We start from the raw sequence: 21249 nt of genomic DNA, 5'->3' as shown, positions 1-21249 counted from the left end.
ATACAGTGTTGTAAGAATCTTATATCAAGAGTTTGTAATCAAATTCTTCCAATGGATTGTCTGAAAGGGCTCTTTAAGATCTGACAGAACAAATAAACAAATCTTAGTGTGACAACATTATTCAGCGAAAAACTTTCAATAAATCCTAACATTTCCACTGTAAGTGATAAGGAGATCTAATGAAATTGGGCAGATAATTTTCTGTAAGACTGTCACACTGCACTTTATTTGATAGATCATATTTAAACATGATGACTGACCCATCTGTCAGACTCCAGTCACTAGTGGGTATAATTAATAATGAACCAGATCATCGAAGGATAAGCTAAATGAACTCACAAAGTGATTTTGTTATCTGGACTACTAACACTATTATCATAATGAGGGATATTGACAAGGGATCTCATGCCATCAATTCCTAAAAGCCTCTTAATATGGCCATTCATGTTTAGATAAATAACTTTTCAAAAGTTGATGTCACATATCATGTTGGAATGCCACATGAAGGCATTATCCATTTTTCTCATTTGTAAATGGGGCAAAGGTGGGTCTGCCCTATTCCTCTCCTCCATGATAAAACATTTTGACAACACCATGTTTTTTTCTTATTTTTAAAAAGGGCAAAAGTGGGTATTCCCCTTTCCTCTCAACAATGACACAATGTTATGACAACACCATGTTTTTTTCCTTATTTTTAAAAGGGGAAAGGTGGGTCTGCCCAATTCCTCTCCAACATGACACAATGCTATGACACCACCATGTTTTATTCCTTATTTTAAAAAGGGCAAAGGTGGGTATGCCCCTTTCCTCTCCATCAAGACACAATGCTATGGCAACACCATGTTTTTTTCCTTATTTTTAAAAGGGCAATGGTGGGTATGCCCAATTCTTCTCCACCATGACACAATTATGGTATGACAACACCATGTTTTTTTCCTTATTTTTCAAAGGGGCAAAGGTGGGTCTGCCCCATTTCTCTCCACCATGACACAATAGTACAAAATGATAAAATCTCAGGATGGCCAAGCCCCAATTTCTTGAAACTTCTTAATTTGAACAGGCTTCCGTTAAGTAGCTTATTCAATCAGCCAAATTACATACTTAATTGAATGAAATTTTGGCGAATGAAATTTTTTTTGTGTGTTTATTTTAACGATAATTCCTATCTTAAATATAAAAACTCTTAACAAAGTAAATATTATGCAAATTATTAAAAAACAAAAATAGTGAGCTTTGCTTTATCCTGTTGTATGGAACTTACAATGTTAGGAGAAATTGGGGCAGTGTTATTATTTTCTGGACTAGGCATTATATATCTATAATTGCAATGCCCTTTATCAATATTTAATCCATTCATCAGTTGCTGTCCAAATCAGCCTTGTTTCATTATCTTCTGTATCAATGTAAGCTGTTTAAAGCCATCCATACATGGCCGTTAATAACATAAAGGTGAGAAATTATAGATTATTGCTCAACCAAAGAGGTGCCAGCATCTGACTTCAAAAGTCACCATCAAAGTGACCACTATCACTGTGTATCAATGTCCAAACACGGATGTTGGTGTTGTGATAGCGCAAACATTGAGAAGTACAGAAGCAGCCCGAGCCTCGTGCTGTCACAGCATTACTGACTGATAAACTTAATAGAGCTATCAGATAAGGCAATAGATATCATAGTATGGAAAACAAATATGGCTTCGATGTACTGAATCAAGTTTAAGGACACACACTATTACAACTGAAAGCAATGTGGTCATAATCTGTAATGCCTCTGTGATAGTTGGAATCTTTAAGTTCAACAAGATAAAATGGAATACACAGAATTCTCAGAAATTTCCCCTAATCCAGCATTAAATGAAAGGTAAATTGTTTATATAATTTTTCAATACATTTATCCATGCAACTTTACAACTTTTAGAAGAAACTGTATGTATTATTAATTTATTACAAAGAGTGGTAAAACTAGCCACTAGCCAATAATTAAACCTATATAAATGTCATTAAAACTGGGAAAATTACTCATTTTGACTTGACAGTGTGCAAGACTGCATGCGTCTCGTGATGACATATTAAACTGCAAACAAATGAGGACTAATTACAATGCCTTGGGGTGATCCCGGCCAGTTTTAAAGCAAGTAATTAAAACACATCTACATCTTGACACTTAACCCAGCCCAATACATCAAGTACAGTGAAAATCTAGACAGATTTCAAGGAAATGAAGCCCTCAGCTAATTGTTTTATTTAATAAATTATCTCTTTGAAGTATGTAAACTATTATTTGACTTAGCAGTTTATCCGTCAACCTGTCTTAAACTGAACCCATCATAGCAATTTAGAACTTTTGTAAAAAAAAAATACAGACATAGTTCAAATGTAGCAAAATTGCAGATGTGCATAGTAACAGCCACTTGAACAAGACTAAAGAATAACATGGCTTGAATAACATGCTCATTATCTAACAAAGTTGTAACCATTTTACACACATTATAACATGCTTTCCAGGCATTTCGTAATTAATAAGAGCACTCAAATAACACAGACCTAACAAGGTCTAGACCTGCACCTGATACCATGAATCAAAGGCTATACTGTTACCACACACAAAATGTATTTGAAATACACTACTTGAAATGATGACAGAATAAGATTAATAATGGCAACATGACTTTCTTGTGAACTTGAACATGACTTTCAAGCATCATGGTAGATGAACATACTTTTGAATATGAAACTGTGACCATCTGAACAAAAAAGCTTTTCATTTTGATTATAATAACATAAGAAATCATAAATTTTATAAATACAATTTTATGAAATTTGACACAAGGGATCTTAATAATCTAATGCCACATTTAAATAATTCAGCCATCAGCGTCCTATAGAGGCCCAATTTACACCCGTTGTCCCTATGATTGCAGTATTATCATGATAATGTATGTCATATTATCTACCCAGCATGAAACATACATCCTCAATGATTATGGCAATCAAGGGAGATAATAGAGTGAACAATATATACAGCATCCTCAGTAGGTTCCATCTAAAACTGCACTGTAATGTTGGGTCCATTTCACCACCCTTTTTACTATCAATTTATATACCATGTGAAATGTTCATTTTGTTACCCAAACAGTGATAAGATTACCTTCTTATCAATAAAAAGGTTGCTGAAAATGCAGTTGAAACATACCCTCTTCAAAGCTAATGGCAATAAAGGGAGATAATCAGTTGAAATAAAACAGCATCCAAATGTTGTATATATTTCACCAACTGTTTTTCCTTTCACATTACATTTCATTTAATGGGTTCACTTTGTAACATACATAAAAAGTCACAGAATGAAAACAAAAAAAATTAAAGAAGAGGGTGAAAGTGGTCTAGTGGTATAGGTGTCTGCCTCTCATGCAAGAGAGTGTGGGTTTGAGCCCCTCCAGGGTGGAGTCACCTAGTGTTTTAGGTTTCTGCCTCTCTCCCAAGACGGTGTGGGTTTGAGCCCCAACAGGGTGAGAGTGGTCTAGTGGTTTAGGTGTCTGCCTCTTACCCTAGAGTGTGTGCGTTTGAGCCCAAACAGGGTGAGAGTGGTCTAGTGGTTAGGGGGATAGCCTCTCACACAAGAGGTTGTGGGATATATCCTCACCAGGGTGAGACTGCGTGGGAAAAGGTGTCAGCCTCTCATCCAAGAGGTCACGGGTTTTATCCCCACCAGGGCGAGAGTGCATGGTATAGTGGTAAAGGTATGAGCCTTTCACCCAAGAGGATGCAGGTTCTATCCCCACCAGGGTGAGAGTGCATGGAATAGTGATAAAGGTGTGAGCCTCTCACCCAAGAGGTCGCAGGTTCAAGCCTAACCACAGGAACGATCGCTTGCTCTCTCGAAAATACAAACAGTGCTGAATCCTCCCCTGGAAACTTGCTCCAGAGTGAATCAGCTTACAGCTGTGCATCACAATCAAGTGTAAATAATTAAGTATTAAGTAAACAAGAAGTTTGCTGTAGCTGCAATTATAGAAGGTAGCTGCTGCGCATGCAGTCTGGGAAACACATGAATAATTCACAGACCTCTATCATGTGATTAAATTTGTTAAAATTTATATTCTTGTCATAACTGTTCATATTTAAATAATTCAAAAGTTGACGTCAATGAGTTTCTATGAGTGCTGAAAATGACAAACATACCGGATAATAATACCATGACATTCTGTATAGGCATACAGACAATAAAAGGTGCATGTATGGAATCAACCCACACATGAACGAAATCAAACAATAATCTTTACAGAAAAGAGGGTTTTACATTTAGAGTTAAAGAAATCCTCATCACCATGAAAAAGCCATTTCTCTGATTAGAAGAGCTATACCACAGATTCCATCAACATTAAGTTCAATGAAAAATATCATGCATACAGCGGTACATACAATAAGAACTGTGCAATAATCAATCAAATCAAAGATGTAACCCTCAAGGAATTTACATCTGCTGAAAGCTTAGAAAAAAGCATGCATCCCTGCAGCATATTTCTCTGAATAAAAGTTAAACCTTTTGTTTGGTATGTTATAGACAATGTTATCTTTCTTTCTTCTCCATTTGCACGAGACCCAAGGGAGGAATCAGACTGATAGAGTCCTCAGTATAATGAATATTGCCCCATCACATGAATGGGGAACCGGACAGAATGATTAGAATTATTGTTTCCACTCTTTTCTATTACACTTCTGATCGTAATAAGGAAAATAAAAAGCTAATAGAATCATTTTCGATATGCATTAAACACGAAACAGACATAAAAAAGCTTGGTGGTTTTTCAGCAATTTTCATACCGTTATTTATTTCAAGTGCCAAAAAGTATGGGGTTAATTAATATATCCAATCAGAATTTCTAGAAAAATAAAAAGTCAAGAAATTTTGTTTGATTTCTTAAGTTGTGTGTGTGTGTTGTTGAAGTTAAGAAAGCCCTCAAATAAATGGTTGAAAGAGTATTTCAGTACATTCAACTTGTTACATAATTAATAATCAAGATTTCCCAATTGTGTAAAAAACGATGCCCAAAATTCCAATGAAAAGGGTAAAGGAAACTTTCTCAAATCTTAAAAAAAAATATTCAGAAAAGTAAATATCAATGTCCGTCATTGAAGAACACTCTTACTGATCTAAAAATGGTGCTAAACTAACAAGAGAATCGCAAGAATATTACGATCGATGCTCATCAGTTTTTTTCTCAGTTTAAATTGAAGGGATTAGCTCAACAAACATTTTGGCAGAGTGATTGAACTTGTTTAAGTCATGTGTAGTGCGGTTGTGAACTTGCATACCAACTTTCATATCAATATCTTGAATTGTTTTCAAGTTATGGTGAACATGAGCATTTTAGAATAACAATAATAAAAACACTGCCACAGATGACCTAAAACAACAATATTAGCATTATGTAATAATACATCATACTGAAATGATTTCAGCTATTCACCATAAACTACAAAAAATCAAAGTGCATGAAACATTAAATTGCATGTTTGTTTTAGACAGTTAAAAAGCCATCAAAGCTGAAAACCTTAATTTTTAAATGGCTTCCAGATAAAAATCACAATCTGTAACAATATTTATTATATGATTTCTACAAAACTACAAAGAAGAGACATCTTAAGAATGACACCGCAATAAAAACATTAGATAACAAGAATGTTATCTACTTAGCTACTAGTCCCGGGGATAAAGCTGAGTAGGACCAGTCAAGGGACTGGGAATCTGGTGATGTTATCTGCACGAGATGATATGCGGTGATATGGCCCGATATTTCGGTGATATTGGGAGCCTTAAATGTTGACTGTCCCCCCTCACCTCGCTTTACCTACATAGATAGTGAGAGCCACTTTGGCTAGAGTCTAGATGGCCTTGAAAACTGACAAAACAATCCATATCATTTACTCACACACAATCATGGTTAGGCCTAAATAAAAATACATTTGGTTTGGGTTACCTGAACCTATACCTACTAAATAACCCTACTGTTTTCAAAGTCGGTAAAAATAGAAAAAAAACAAAATACAAAAAAAGTGTTGTTTTAATATGAGGTTTAAAACCTTTATACAGAAGATTATGTTAACACCATTCTTACGATGATGAAAAAATTGTTCTTATAAAAAGCCTAAGAAATTGTTCTTATATAAAGCCTGAGAAATTGTTCTTATATAAAGCCTAAGAAATTGTTCTTATATAAAGCCTGAGAAATTGTTCTTATATAAAGCCTAAGAAATTGTTCTTATATAAAGCCTGAGAAATTGTTCTTATATAAAGCCTAAGAAATTGTTCTTATATAAAGCCTAAGAAATTGTTCTTATATAAAGCCTGAGAAATTGTTCTTATATAAAGCCTGAGAAATTGTTCTTATATAAAGCCTGAGAAATTGTTCTTATATAAAGCCTGAGAAATTGTTCTTATATAAAGCCTGAGAAATTGTTCTTATATAAAGCCTGAGAAATTGTTCTTATATAAAGCCTGAGAAATTGTTCTTATATAAAGCCTGAGAAATTGTTCTTATATAAAGCCTGAGAAATTGTTCTTATATAAAGCCTGAGAAATTGTTCTTATATAAAGCCTGAGAAATTGTTCTTATATAAAGCCTGAGAAATTGTTCTTATATAAAGCCTGAGAAATTGTTCTTATATAAAGCCTGAGAAATTGTTCTTATATAAAGCCTGAGAAATTGTTCTTATATAAAGCCTGAGAAATTGTTCTTATATAAAGCCTGAGAAATTGTTCTTATATAAAGCCTGAGAAATTGTTCTTATATAAAGCCTGAGAAATTGTTCTTATATAAAGCCTGAGAAATTGTTCTTATATAAAGCCTGAGAAATTGTTCTTATATAAAGCCTGAGAAATTGTTCTTATATAAAGCCTGAGAAATTGTTCTTATATAAAGCCTGAGAAATTGTTCTTATATAAAGCCTGAGAAATTGTTCTTATATAAAGCCTGAGAAATTGTTCTTATATAAAGCCTGAGAAATTGTTCTTATATAAAGCCTGAGAAATTGTTCTTATATAAAGCCTGAGAAATTGTTCTTATATAAAGCCTGAGAAATTGTTCTTATATAAAGCCTGAGAAATTGTTCTTATATAAAGCCTCAGAAATTGTTCTTATATAAAGCCTGAGAAATTGTTCTTATATAAAGCCTGAGAAATTGTTCTTATATAAAGCCTAAGAAATTGTTCTTATATAAAGCCTGAGAAATTGTTCTTATATAAAGCCTAAGAAATTGTTCTTATATAAAGCCTGAGAAATTGTTCTTATATAAAGCCTCAGAAATTGTTCTTATATAAAGCCTAAGAAATTGTTCTTATATAAAGCCTGAGAAATTGTTCTTATATAAAGCCTGAGAAATTGTTCTTATATAAAGCCTAAGAAATTGTTCTTATATAAAGCCTGAGAAATTGTTCTTATATAAAGCCTAAGAAATTGTTCTTATATAAAGCCTAAGAAATTGTTCTTATATAAAGCCTAAGAAATTGTTCTTATATAAAGCCTAAGAAATTGTTCTTATATAAAGCCTAAGAAATTGTTCTTATATAAAGCCTAATAAAAATAATAATAAAAAGTCTATCTACCCTACCTGTTTTTGAAAAGTAACCCTAACCAAACCTTTTTTTTGGGGATGGGGCCTATATTATCACATGTATTTAATAATATAAAGCGTTTCCCAAACAGTGTTATAATACATGTAGCTATGTCCTATGTACTTATTTCCCAAACAGTGTTATAATACATGTAGCTATGTCCTATGTACTTATAAGTACATACTTATAAGTATGTATTTTTCTGTGATGGACTTACTTCAAACATATAACAAATATGTTATTTATTGTTTATTCACTGAAATAAATACTGCATCAATCTTAAAAGAAATGTAAGCATCAAATACATTTCTGAAAGACCTTTGTTGTCTACATGTTTACCTTGAACATGATCAATCTTTTGATGTTTATTTTTTTGGAGACTGAGAAACATAATGTGAATGGTAATGCAATGCATCCAAGATGTTGATCTGATTGTTTACCAACACCGTTGTGCATAGCTTTTTGTTTCAATCTTTGATCTAAGCCATAATATATGCAGAATGTCCTAAGTTCATAAGAGAAAGCTTTTGATTTCACATGAAAAGAACAATTCATTTGGTTACATATTCACAAAACAAGGCCTCCAGACAAGATAGTAATATCGCTGATAGGAAAACTTTGACAATTCACTATTATAGACAGTGTGTGACAGCCAGAAGCGAATTTCTCACAACCTGGTGTACTTGAACTTTGTTTCGGGGCCTTGTAAATGCATTTAAAAGGTTGTAGTAACTCTTACTGTGCACTAAACTTTCACTAAAACGTGTTTTTTTATGTAAAATGTCTTAATTCTAACCTTCCTTTTCATGGACTATTTTTAGGTTTCAAAGTACTGTTATTCAGAATATATCATTATATATTCCAAATTAACTTGAACATTTCTGGCAGTCAAAGTAAATTCCAAATATTTCGTATTTTGTCCTCTCAAAAAAAAAAAAAGCATGTTCAGTACAGAATTCTACTACCTAAATTATTCTATTTTTTTTCTTTTTTAATTAGAGTAAAACATAATTAACTTCATCAATAAATACAACGAATTCTACCACAAAAATTAGTCTAATTTTTCTCATATTAAATTGAGTGAAATTTAATCAACATCACTTATGAATACAAACAAAAAAGTGTTTCAATTACAGAAGCCTGTATTGGACTTGGCAGCCATGCAATCTTCGCAAGAATATGTAACACACCCTAAATTTAAAACAACCTTAAGATAACTTCAAATTTGGGCCTAATGAACAGTCAGCACTAATTGTCCCAGATTAATTGCTAGTTTGCTAGCTGGTGCCAAGAATTTCCGATCAATAATTTAAGAATTCAATCATGTTTTTCTCAAGGCCAAGGTTGCAGAAATGGGTAACATGACATAACATGAACCACTACATCAGCTGCTGAATATTTCATGCAGTTGGTCAGTCCACCCTGCACCTTGTCTTATATTTAGATTATAAGCAAATCATTTTTTTAACAACATTAAAAGTAACAAACAGTTACAGTAGCCGTCTTTGTTCAAACTTCTCATTGTAAGAACAATAGATAATGCAATATAGGAATTGCTGCCTCATCATCATCGTTATAAATGCAATAAAGGCAACCAGAGAATTGAACAATTTGAATTCAATGATTGTTTCTAAACATTAAGAGGAAAATATTATGTCCTGCAAATGTTTTATTGACAACAAAGGCAATAATTTGAGTGTGATTTTTTTTTCATTTTAAAGTCCAATATGTTAATTATCTTTTAAAATGTTCTCCAAGGAGTTTCTTTCAAAAGCATCTAAACGAAAACATCAATACAATTTGAATAAATTGAATTCAAAGTAAAAAGTTTTTCTTCTGCAAGTAAAGCTATATACATTTGCTATTAAATGCCAGCACCTTTGGCCGAATGATGGCAAGATTCCCCGATATTTATGTTTCTCCAAACTCCATAGAAGGGCTTAGTCACCATACTGAATAATTATAAGAAATAGATGGATTGGAACTTGAGACAATAACAGCAAAAACATTATCCAACCTCTCAATGCAAAAATTTGCCTGAATTACACCAATAGATTAAAGCGTAAGACACAGAAATCACAACACGTCACTGCAAGACTTAAGTTACAGAACCAATTTTCAGACAGCCAGCATAATTTATCAGATTGATTTGACATAATCCGCCCCTCGCTACCGTTTTCTGCCCGTTTCCAACAGTAAACTACAATTAAGGTATCACGTGGAGACGATGTCAGGATATTGACGAAACCGAAGGTGACAGCAAGATAATGTACTGCACCGCTCCGCCATATGGGTATCATGTGTGCTCTGCCCGCAAATACCTTCTTCCTTTTGTAGCCCACCCACTGGCGATATATGTAAATGATTGTATATCAATGGCCGTGCTAGCTGTAAACTATATCCTTTTTCTTCTATGAATTAAGATGTTTTGCTAAAATTGCACCCAGGGTTCATTGTATTGTTAAGATCTTCAACGAAGCATTTATGAAAATGTTGCAATATTTTTCATCCGAGACGTAGAGTTTCAGATTAGTAAGCAAGCCGTTTATTTTTTAAAGGTTTATGTCAACATAACAACTTAATGCGAACACCTTCATGATATAAAAGACAATTTATGAAGCCCTAGCTGAAATAATGATGCAAAGTAATGGACGGTAAAATTTAAATTTCGCACATGTGTTGTAACAATTGTAAAATTTTGATTTTTTTATAAGTCTGATCAGGCGTATCAAGTTTTAAATTCATGTTGTAATAATATGCCATTAAAAACATCATGTAGCGACAATGCCAACAGAACTGATGAAATATTAAACACATTTATCCCGTAATCCAATAGCAGCCTCAAATGTACTTAACGAGACCAATATAATCGCCATTACCATATGACGCCTTTGAAGTCCCATCATAACTCGGGATTATTTTACAAATTAAGATATCACCAGCTGTATATATACAGTATTAACAATGCAAAATGCAAGAAAAAGAAAAAAGAAATTTAATATATATTCATTTTTTGTGTAATGATATGACGCTTGCTTTACCCTAAAATAATTTCTAGGAGCGATTTTAACTTTGCTTCCTCAGATTTACATACTTAAATATCAAAAAGTTATTTGAACTTCAAATTTCCCCTTTTCTTGCACATATCAAATTTGCAATAAAATAATATCATATAATAGTTTTCCCTTTTTGCTGTCCAAAAGTCTCCTTTTAGGGCCAATTTCAAACCATTCGCAACATCCATGCCATTGTCTTTTTCAGTAACAATAACATAATACAGTGCATTAAAATGTCAGTGCTCTGGAAGTAAAAGAATAAAAACATGCTTGGTTCAACTAAAATAGTTCTTTCTCTTCTTTTTGTGTCAAAGTATAGTTAAAGTCTCCATTAAATTAAACCAACCTTGTTAATAATTGGTGGAAGTCACAGATGTCAAGAAGCCTGTAATTTTAGCTTTAATAGCAGTGGTCAACCAACTGCCATACAATTTACAGCAGTTTCTGAAACAGCCATTAATTCAAGTGAAAGAAATCCTCAAAATATTATGACTGAGGGTCATTTAGGAGCTAAGGTTGCAGTTCATCTGAGGACATTTTATAAGGCTGATGAAGCAAGTAAAATTGAAGTGAACCACAAACAAGAAATTTAAACTTAAATTAATAAAAATGCAGTTTGAAATGTGACATTAGCCATAACTATAATTAAATAAAAATTAAAATGCTAACAAGGGTTAACTGAAAATAAAAATTCACAAGAAAACTTAAAAGAAACAGAACAACAAGATATTTTGACAAAAAATATGCACTAAACTTGTCAGATAGTATCAAAGATCAGAACGAAAATATTGCAAGAAATACTTAATCAAAGACCAGGAAAGTCATTGAGATGTAATAAGTAAATTGACCAATCCAATTCTGGTTTGCATGTTATAATTGATGAGAAACTAATGAATAAATCAGGAGAAATTGCTATCACAGGAAACTGGGCAACAATTACCAAATTACTGTCAATTGTGGGACAGCATGACAGAAAATGAACCTCATCTTCTACATCATATGCACAACATATTGGACCTTTTGTTAACTTCTAATTACCTTGATGATCATGCACACTTTCACACACCTTTCTTGATTGAGGGAGCAATTATAATCCCATTATCTTATCATTTTAAGTCATGAGGTTTCCTAAGACACATCAGATAATAATAGTAGCATCCTGTCTTAATTACAGATTGCATAGATTCAGAGGATTGTAAAATTGAAAATTATCTTTCAGTCTTTAATTTTCACCTTTTATGATTGCACAATGATAATCATTATTGAATTTAAGATTTATCTGATCCATTATCTGCTTAATAAGGGTGTCATGAGTAAAACCAAGCACAGATTATTTCATTTGTATCTGGGAGATGACCACATGATGACCCAACATTACATCTTAAGTCTCAACATTTAGCAGAGCTTACTCTTGGCACTGATTTTGACATGAAGAAACCTGTTGCTTTTCATCTTTACAAAAGACAAAAACTCAGGTACATTTTCTTGTACAATTTCTTTCCTTATCATTTTCTAGTTCTTATTTGAATAATACATGAACTTATATAAGCAGTTACTAATAATAATACATTTGTTCTATTTTGTTTGAAATATTGTTATATCTGTCACAAAACATAAATTATGTTTAAAAGCATCCTATTAAAAAACAAAAATTAATGATCCATTGCGATGATGATACACAATATTTCTGTATCACACCAAAATAGTCATTAGCCGCTGACAGGCAATCGGAGGTTTAGTATCATTTTAACTTATTTTTCCACCTTGTAACTTATTTACATACTTTACAGAAATATTTACCTACATATGCCGCTACATTAAAGCTCAAACCGGACATTTAACATCCTAGGGCAATAACATGTAATTAACCATGTAGATATATTATTCAGAAGATTTCAAATGTATCACTTCACCAATCAGACTAAAAACAAAGCCAAAATGTGCGGCCTGGGGGGACCTATCCTACACATGGAGGAAGCGGCTACTTTAATGGTTATTATCAGCCAGTGCGACAATCTAATCATCACATTACACTGAAAAGAAAATAATTTCTACATTATCTGTGAAAAAGATACAGGCAACTGACATATACACCTGAACATTATGATCTAGTTGCAAAACAGTTTTTATTGTGCACCGGAAAGCATCGGAACTTCTGGATTTTATTTTAAACTCATCCTGCGCCTTTACAGTTAACCTGACAGTGCAGGAGTGCATGTGTGTCGATTACAAGGATTATATTATCACAGCCCAGAAGACAGGGCACGGTAGCTAAGCGGCAAGTGGTGATAACCATTTCACTTACCCGCTCATTTATTACAGGATCTGGGTTGGCTAAGGACATCAGTAACTGTGTTTGGCAGGATTGATTATCAATTGTGAAAACCTGTGGCTTAAAGCAATTCCACTTATTTCTTTTCTTACATCTTTTTACTGGTGGGCATTGCTTAACAATTTGGTATTCATGAAGTAAGTTTATGCTAAACATGTGATTTACATACTTTTTTGTGGAAAATTTTCGCTATGGATGAGACTTAAAGCTATAAGGATTAATAACTATTTATACTAGTGATGAAAACAGAGTAATAAAATTCCTGGAAGGCAATTTGTGTCAACGCACCTGGATACCTGACAAAACAAAGAATAATGAACATCGAGTAAGGATACTTTTCATATAATTCTTGTGCGGCGTTCACTTTAATGCTACATGCATGAAATACGTAAATGGAATTTTCAATATGGTATAAACATTTCTAATTCAGAGCAACACACAAATCATAAATTTTAGATGAACATTTAACGATAACGTCACCTTAATTTATCACATCGAGAAAACTAACATTTTTTTAATGTATTAGTTTATCAGACAAAAATGCGGCATTAAACGCTATCGGATCAATGGGCTAAAAACGCCAGAAATACCAGAGTCGGTAGTCTGATGAGAGGTAAATATTGACCACAAATGTACACAGCTGATCAAATGGCCGATCATAGTGCATATCAAAATATCATTTGCGATTTAATCTCACTTAATACCATACCTTTAAGACGAAACTACAGTGATTTAGGAAGGTTTTGTGCTTAAAAGGATACGCTGAATATATGGATTAAAGACTGTTTTAGTCTTAAAACTGTTGTAAAATTTATTACGCTGGCTGTCTGTTATTCTATCAATTCATTTGAGTTGATTTGATATTTCTTAACAGGTATTTTTACTTCCAAATAATCAAATTATTTTTCCTTATAAAATTTAGGAGTATGCTTTTGAAAACATTTTATATATTAACAATTCACATGAAAATTGTACTATACTTTTATGAACTAAGTAATGTTTAATGTTTAATTCTATAGACATAATTAATTGAAGTAATATCATAAGGCACATTCATACTTGTATAATTTAATATAAAATGATGTCTAATAACTTTGAACTTGAGACACAGACGGAAGAAGAAGCGGACCTGTCTGTCTTCTAACAAGTTCGACAATCATAAAACAACAATAAAAATACTGTTCCTTTTGAACAGGATGACCCAACCAGCTTATTACAGAACAATTACCTAAATTCAACATGTGTATGATAACAGACATAAATATACTACATTATAATAACTATTTCATTTAATTTGCGGAAAGCTATTTTCCCTTCGGCAAGGCAGACATAGTCGGTGAAATAAAATCGTACAAACATTTAAATTGACCATCAGATTTTTCCAATAGGGAGAGATTATACATGTAAATTCAAAATTTCATGCAATTATCTTATTCAGGATTTACAATTTACGTTCAATATGGATTGAGGGACATTTTCTGAGTTAATTGGTCATAACGGTGCAGCCCCGATTGTATCTGTCGTTGACGATTTTCTTCATTGTACCCACAATTCATTGTACTCAGAGCATTGACAGCGCCTCAACATCTTAATCAACGCTAGGACAGGGTGGAGAAAGTTTGTTAGGATTAACGTGTTTTGGTGCGCTAAAAAGTAAACCTTCTTTTTGGAATACTAATTAAAAGTAAGTTGTTGTAAACGTGGAAATGTAACTTGCATAAACAGCTTTTAAAACGAATAAACAATCAAGAAGAACAGAAGCGCACAATGTTAAGTGTAAAGATACGAAAATATTTCAAATATTTCTGTTCAATTTATCATTATTCAACTTTAAAATCAATGAATGTCTGTCGTGTTATAGTTGAAGAAGATATTGAAATACATTTCAGGGTTGCAATAGATAATTTCTCCATGAAAACCAAATAAAAGGTTAACATTCACAAAACCTTAAATGTGACTCACACCGTTACAAATGTATCAGTAAATCGTTTAACATTCTTCATTCATTTATTTTTCAATGAACGGATGAACTGGTCTATAACCTTCACACATATATATACACACATATATATACACACATATATATACACACATATATATACACACATATATATGACTTATAAACAAAGTGTCCATCATGATAAATATATCAAATACATACTTTGCAGTTGATACATCTAGTTCATTTTGTAGACTTTTAAGAATTAAAAAACATATATCAAAAAGAAAGTTTTCCTGATGTAACATAAAAACATTTCTAATTTTTATGAATTATTTCACAATAGTTTACATGCAGAAATTATGTAGATCAATAATTTCAATTTCATTTATATTTATAAGAAACAAGTCAATATGCTTTGTATAAAAACGATTTAACACAATATTTTAATCAAACAGAAAAAAATGTCTCAACATTGAGTCTTTTTTTCAGCCTGAAATCAAATTTATTTCTCTGCTTTATTTTAAAAGACCCCAAAGTGTGAGATAATTAAATGATTTTTCCTCTCTTAAACATTCACAACACAAATGAAAAAATGTCTTGTAACAAAGGAACTAGCCTTGAAAAGGAAAATTGTTCTTCAAAATCATAAAGAAATGGCAATTATTGATGACTAAGGTTGATTTATTATGAAAATTGCTGCCATTGTGGCCTAAAGAATTAACATGTACTTGTGAATTTTTCATGAGCAAAAATCTTTACACACAAATAATTGTTTTGTGACTATTCTGGTCTGTCTTTGCTAATGAAGAAACTTGCGACTAAAAATAACATTAACTACCTTTTTATTTTTACAAAAAATGTTGAACATTCTACCTCAGATGCTGACTGTATGTTTTTTAGTATTACATCTAATTGATGCCATACTGAAACGACATTTTTTGGAAAATTGGTACTGTATCTCTTGGATATTTGTGTATTATTTCATGGATATTCTTAGAGATTAAATACTGTAACTTTCCTATTAATACATTTCATCCCCAAACAACAAAACATGGAATTGCTTTTTCACATAAACATTATTATGAAATGATTTCAAGTAATTCACCATTACTTATTTTATTACATGGTAAGTTTGTTCACACCTGCACCAATTTTAAGTTGACAGTATGAAATAAATCATTTTCTGGAGTACTTTTAATAGTCATTCATATCTGAAAGTGTTTCCCATTTCAACAAATATGCTTCAAATTAAGTGATTCAGTCAATTTTAGAATTTATTGTAAAAGGTAATTTTGTTATATCCATACCTTCTTTACTTAAATAAACAGGTACAAAAACTGCGCAACATTTTTGTGGTAAAATCTGGTACATTTTTAACCAAAATTCAAGTATGTGTATTATAAAAATAAAACAAAACCGCTTTAAATAGCTTGTGGGAATACAAAGAATAAAATTTGCATCTCTGTATGAAAATAATTGAAAAAATAATGGTTTAAAAATTTGGTTAACCATTGAGAAATCTGCCATCATTTTTCTGTTGATTTTTTCGTTTGACTAATAATTTACTTGTATAAATGTTATCAAACACAGAATCTCTGTCAAAATACAGCCCTATTTAACACGTATTACACTATTCCTCTAAGTTAAGATCAATATGTAGAAACATTTTACTTTTGTTAAGCCAAAATAATGAACCCTAGCGGAAACGTTAACTTGGGCCATAGGAAACCTATAGAACAGGCCTCGGCTGAATCTTTCGTGCCTCGGCGTTATGTTTGCGGACCATTGAAGGGCATCAACTCAGCAAATATTTAGATAGAGAAGGCTTTAGAAACCTGCCAATATTTGATCACGGGTGCTTTTAAAATTAGACTAGTACTAAGTTTGCCTCGAGGAGTAAGTTTCTTTTTTGTGTTAAATGACAGTGTGTTAAAATTTTGTGGACTTTGTTAAAAGGTGAGGAATTGGTAAGATTGGCAGGACAATATTTTTGCTTTGTCTGTAAAAACTTTACAGAACAAATATCTTGTATTTGTGAACTGGTGAAACACTATGTCTATCAGGTCTTTTTTGACATATAAAGTACAGATTCATCTTCTTAAGTGTTTTGTTTTCTTCCTCTTAGATCTGTCTCAGAATAAAACCAAGCATCTTATTAAACAAATATTTCGGAAATCTTAATGTATTAAACAGCGATATATAACTGTGTGCTTCATCTTACTACCTTAGTTCTGAAATCTCATATTTACTGAAATCTCATTTTCATGAAAAATTAATACAACTTTTCAAGATTTCTGCATGTTTCTTAAAATAATGGTAATGAGCTTATGCATATTTCTGCAAAACTTTGTCTTAATTGTTCAATTATTGAAAATTTCCATGCAAATTATCTAAAGACGGACATTTGGCAAAATTGACACATGATATTTCCTTCTGTTAAAAAATTAACTTTCTTACAATATTAGGAACAAAAGAAACAGATGAATGTCAATAGATCATGCTCCAATATCCGTTTGGAAACATGAAAAAATACAATACACAAAATAGGCTGATAACGCACAAAAAATCTTCAAATTACCTAAAGAAACGCATCATAGTGACAACCTGTAACAAAGAGATCTTGTGAACTGTTCACTAAAAGAAACTTAGTCAAGTGAAGAAAATTAAAACATAGATTAAGCAAAAGATCCCTTTTTAGTTTGAACAAAAAACGGCAGATCAAATGGGTAACTTTGCTGTTTTTTGACGCCTCACTTGTATACAAATTATCAACACAAGATAATCGTATTGATGTGTTCGGCTTAAGCATTTAATATTTACTAAATGGTTTTTTAATGTCTTATTGATCTCAAACATATTAACAATCAGAAACTATAAATAAATCTATGCGCATAAAATAGTATCTTTCAATTTTCAGTTTCTATTCAATTAAAATGCTCAATGCGAGGTAGAAGTCTTTTCACAAGGTTTCATCTTGAATAGAATGAATATAACATATTTATATTTGAACATTAATTACATAAAAAAGCATTTACTTAAAAAAACAAACAAACAAACCCATACATCATGTGTAACCAGTATTTGTTTTCTATTTTCAGACTCCAACCACATAGCTGTTCCTCAACATACCAATCCTACCATGGCAACCTGTGATCACTCCAAGAGCACCACATTTTCCTATTCACAATGGTAAAAAGCTCGGAAATGAACCTCTTGTTTTTCTTCGGAGTGCTGATCCCTGCGTTGGTGACGGTCGCCCTGTTTGCGATATTCTGCTTCTGTTGGTACAGGATGAGAGTTCGAAACGAGATACTCTATAAGAAGCACGACCCTCACAAGATTGAGCGACTTCGAGAAATAGGCAAAAACTACGAGCCACCCCCACCGCCACTGCCTCCCTTCAAGTCTCGAACGGCGTTACTTTCGGATACTTACGGCCACAATAATAATAACATTAAGGACAAACCCACTGATGACTACGAAGAGCAACCGGAGCCAACAGAAGGTCTGGATAATCCCTCAATGTATAGAACTAATCCCGACAGTGGATTCAGTGACTTGAATCAAATTCAGTGCCATGTTCACGCTGGTTCACCTGCAACAAATGTTCAAAGACGCGAAAGTGACATGTGCCGTCCAAATTCTCAAGCATCTGACGATTCTGATGACTCTGGATTTCGCAGCTCTCGTTCTGGACAGTATATACACAGTGCTAGCAGTAGCAATGGTAATGCACAGGATACCGGGGTTCTAGGAATCGGGGTTCATAGTTTACAAGTTCAAGACTCTGTGCCATTGTTCAAACCAATCAAAATTCATCCAAATGAAAATGGCCGACAACCAATCGTTTCGTTCATGCACAGGAACTCTAGTAAGCACAAGGGGCAAAGGAAGAGGCTTCCATTGCCTTCTAGTCAAAACTTATCACACAGTGAATCTCAAACAATAAACAGTGTGACTGTTGCAAGCATTACTCAGCAACAGCAGCAGATCCAAGCGATGCTGGCTGCATCAACTAGCATGTATAATGGTCACACATCTGGCCCATCATGCACCAGTGACATACATTACATTAGTAAATCGAGCAATGACGTGCATGGGGGTAGACTTCACAGCATTGACAGTCACGTGCGCCCACTAACGTATGCGGGCGACTATGGATTTAAGTCTTGTGTACCTAGTTGTGGTCCTAGAAACAAGAGTGTTCACATAAATGATCATCAACTTAACAGTATTGGATACAGCAGTGATATGAGTAATTTCGGACAAACTGTTGGCAACGGTCTTGGCTACGGAGAGCCGTTGTCTTTTCCTGGCGGGAGTAAAATGCCATTAAATGGACATAATCCTGTAAACTCGTACATTCCTGGATACAATATAACAAGTACTAGCCATATGCGGCCAATTCAGCCAGAGCCAACGATGTACAATGCTGGACATTTCTCACGAACTACTTCGGAGAACCCATCCCAGCAACTTACTATCACACAAGCGATGGTGCATAAGCCCTTTATTGAAGAGCTCAGTGACCCAAAACTATACTCTGTTGTATAGCATTTCATTTGTGATTTTTATATATAAATATATATTGTGTTCACTTGGATCAACTGTGTCAATTTTTCGAAAAAAGATTTGTGCTAACTGGGTTATTATTGTATTTATTTATTCTGTGAACTATCAAATGGTGCAAACAACAGATAGTTAAAACAGCCATTTGTTGAGATATTTAAGCACATGTGCATTGAATTTTCGCTCAGAATGAAAATAAATATATTGTACATAATCTTTTTATACAATAATGCATTTGAGTACAATTGTAATACCGACAGCATTTAATAAAATTTTTTAAGGATATAATCATTCGCTTTTACGAGCTATCATGCATAACATCATCCTGTGAGAGAGATTTGGACATGGAATTAAACTTCTTTCATAAAGATTTAAAAGCAGATTTCTTAAAAGGAAATTAAGACGTGTAGGATGGTGAAACATTTTCTAGATCAGTGAAATCCAAATTCAGATTAATGCACAAGGCATATCGAGATATCAAAAGCATGAAATACTTTAAGACTTAAGTGCACATTACGATGCACGGTTTCGCTCGCTAAATATGATATTGCTAACTGATACCCCCTGACAAATATAAAATTATTTATTAATATGAACTAGGTTTCGTGTTAGCGGGGCAAAATTAGCATACAGAATTCTTTGTAGATCTTATAAATTGCTTTTCAACACATTACAAAGGCGTTCTAAGTTTTCAGCCTAATATGATAAATTATATAACACAATATGACAGCCTGGAGTTATTTTTGCAGAAGTAAATGAATTTTTGCGTCTTTTTCTTCACTTTGTCATTGTCATAACCGTGTATAATTAATATCACTTGTTTCAAAGGTCACCATTATAGAATAACGAAGGTTTTTCACCTCCAATCTGTATTAAATTTTGTATTCATATCTACAAACATTAAAGCGTGCATTGTAAGAAAAATAATATTCAGAATGCATTTTTTCATGAAATCCTGAAACTGATCTGTGATTGCATGATTTTGTTATATAAGTAATTTACTTAAATTTTGAATTATTGACAAAGGCAATTTTAAGTGTGTTTATCTAAGTGTATAAATAGAAAAAAGAAGTGAGTGAAACTGTTGAAATGTACTAGTCATGTAAGAACTGTTTGTATGCACATTCTCTGTTAAATCCATTTTTCTTCCAGTTTCATTTAATGATGTACAAATCTGGAAATAAAACATGAAAACTATTTTTCTCGCTCTTATTCAATCCGTATAATTCACTCTTGTATCATCTATTTAGTGAACTGATGATGATGATGATGATGATGATGATGATGATTATGATGACAATGATGATGATGATGATGATGATGATGATGATGATGATGATGATGATGATGATGATGATGATGATGAAAACAACAATGATGATAACAACAATGACAATGATGATGATGATGATGATGATGATGATGATGATGATGATGAAAACAACAAAAGCAGTAAATTAAAAAAAGAAATTTGAATAAAATATCTGAAATATAAGGGGATGAGTTTATGATTTATGCTCAGTAAATGAATCAATTCCCTGCATTGACACTCATCAATTTATAACGTCAGTTATGTCAATAGGCCAGTTAATGTAGACGGAGTTGGTCCTTGAGTTTATATACATTTGTGTAAAATTATTCCGTATTGCTTCGGGCTCAAGTAATGGTAGATATATATCAAACATTGAACTTAAGCAAAGAAAACTAAAGCATAAGAGTGAAAATAAAGTATGCAAATA

General features: G+C 32.7%; 2 protein-coding genes across 10 annotated transcripts in view; one reads left to right on the top strand and one right to left on the bottom strand.

The window, feature by feature from the left end:
- Positions 1-21249, bottom strand: part of LOC128224564 (U3 small nucleolar RNA-associated protein 6 homolog) — a 72961-nt gene that overhangs the window by 26074 nt on the left and 25638 nt on the right. The window lies entirely within an intron of this gene.
- LOC128224571 (uncharacterized) lies at positions 1762-20707 on the top strand. Of its 9 annotated transcripts, none has more exons than XM_052934520.1 (2): positions 1762-1860; positions 18040-20707. In XM_052934520.1, the coding sequence occupies exon 2, from the start codon at positions 18128-18130 to the stop codon at positions 19493-19495; it is 1368 nt and encodes a 455-aa protein (XP_052790480.1). In that variant the 5' UTR covers positions 1762-1860; positions 18040-18127; the 3' UTR covers positions 19496-20707. The 9 variants fall into 9 exon arrangements, with proteins under 9 accessions (XP_052790480.1, XP_052790465.1, XP_052790428.1 ...); XM_052934505.1 differs by lacking the exon at positions 1762-1860 and adding an exon at positions 12836-13136; XM_052934468.1 differs by lacking the exon at positions 1762-1860 and adding an exon at positions 12837-13324.

This window comes from Mya arenaria, chromosome 2 (genome assembly GCF_026914265.1).
Source record: "Mya arenaria isolate MELC-2E11 chromosome 2, ASM2691426v1".
NCBI classification, from domain to species: domain Eukaryota; kingdom Metazoa; phylum Mollusca; class Bivalvia; order Myida; family Myidae; genus Mya; species Mya arenaria.
The sequence above is the reverse complement of the archived record's forward strand: the minus strand, read 5'-3'. Positions and strand labels throughout refer to the sequence as shown.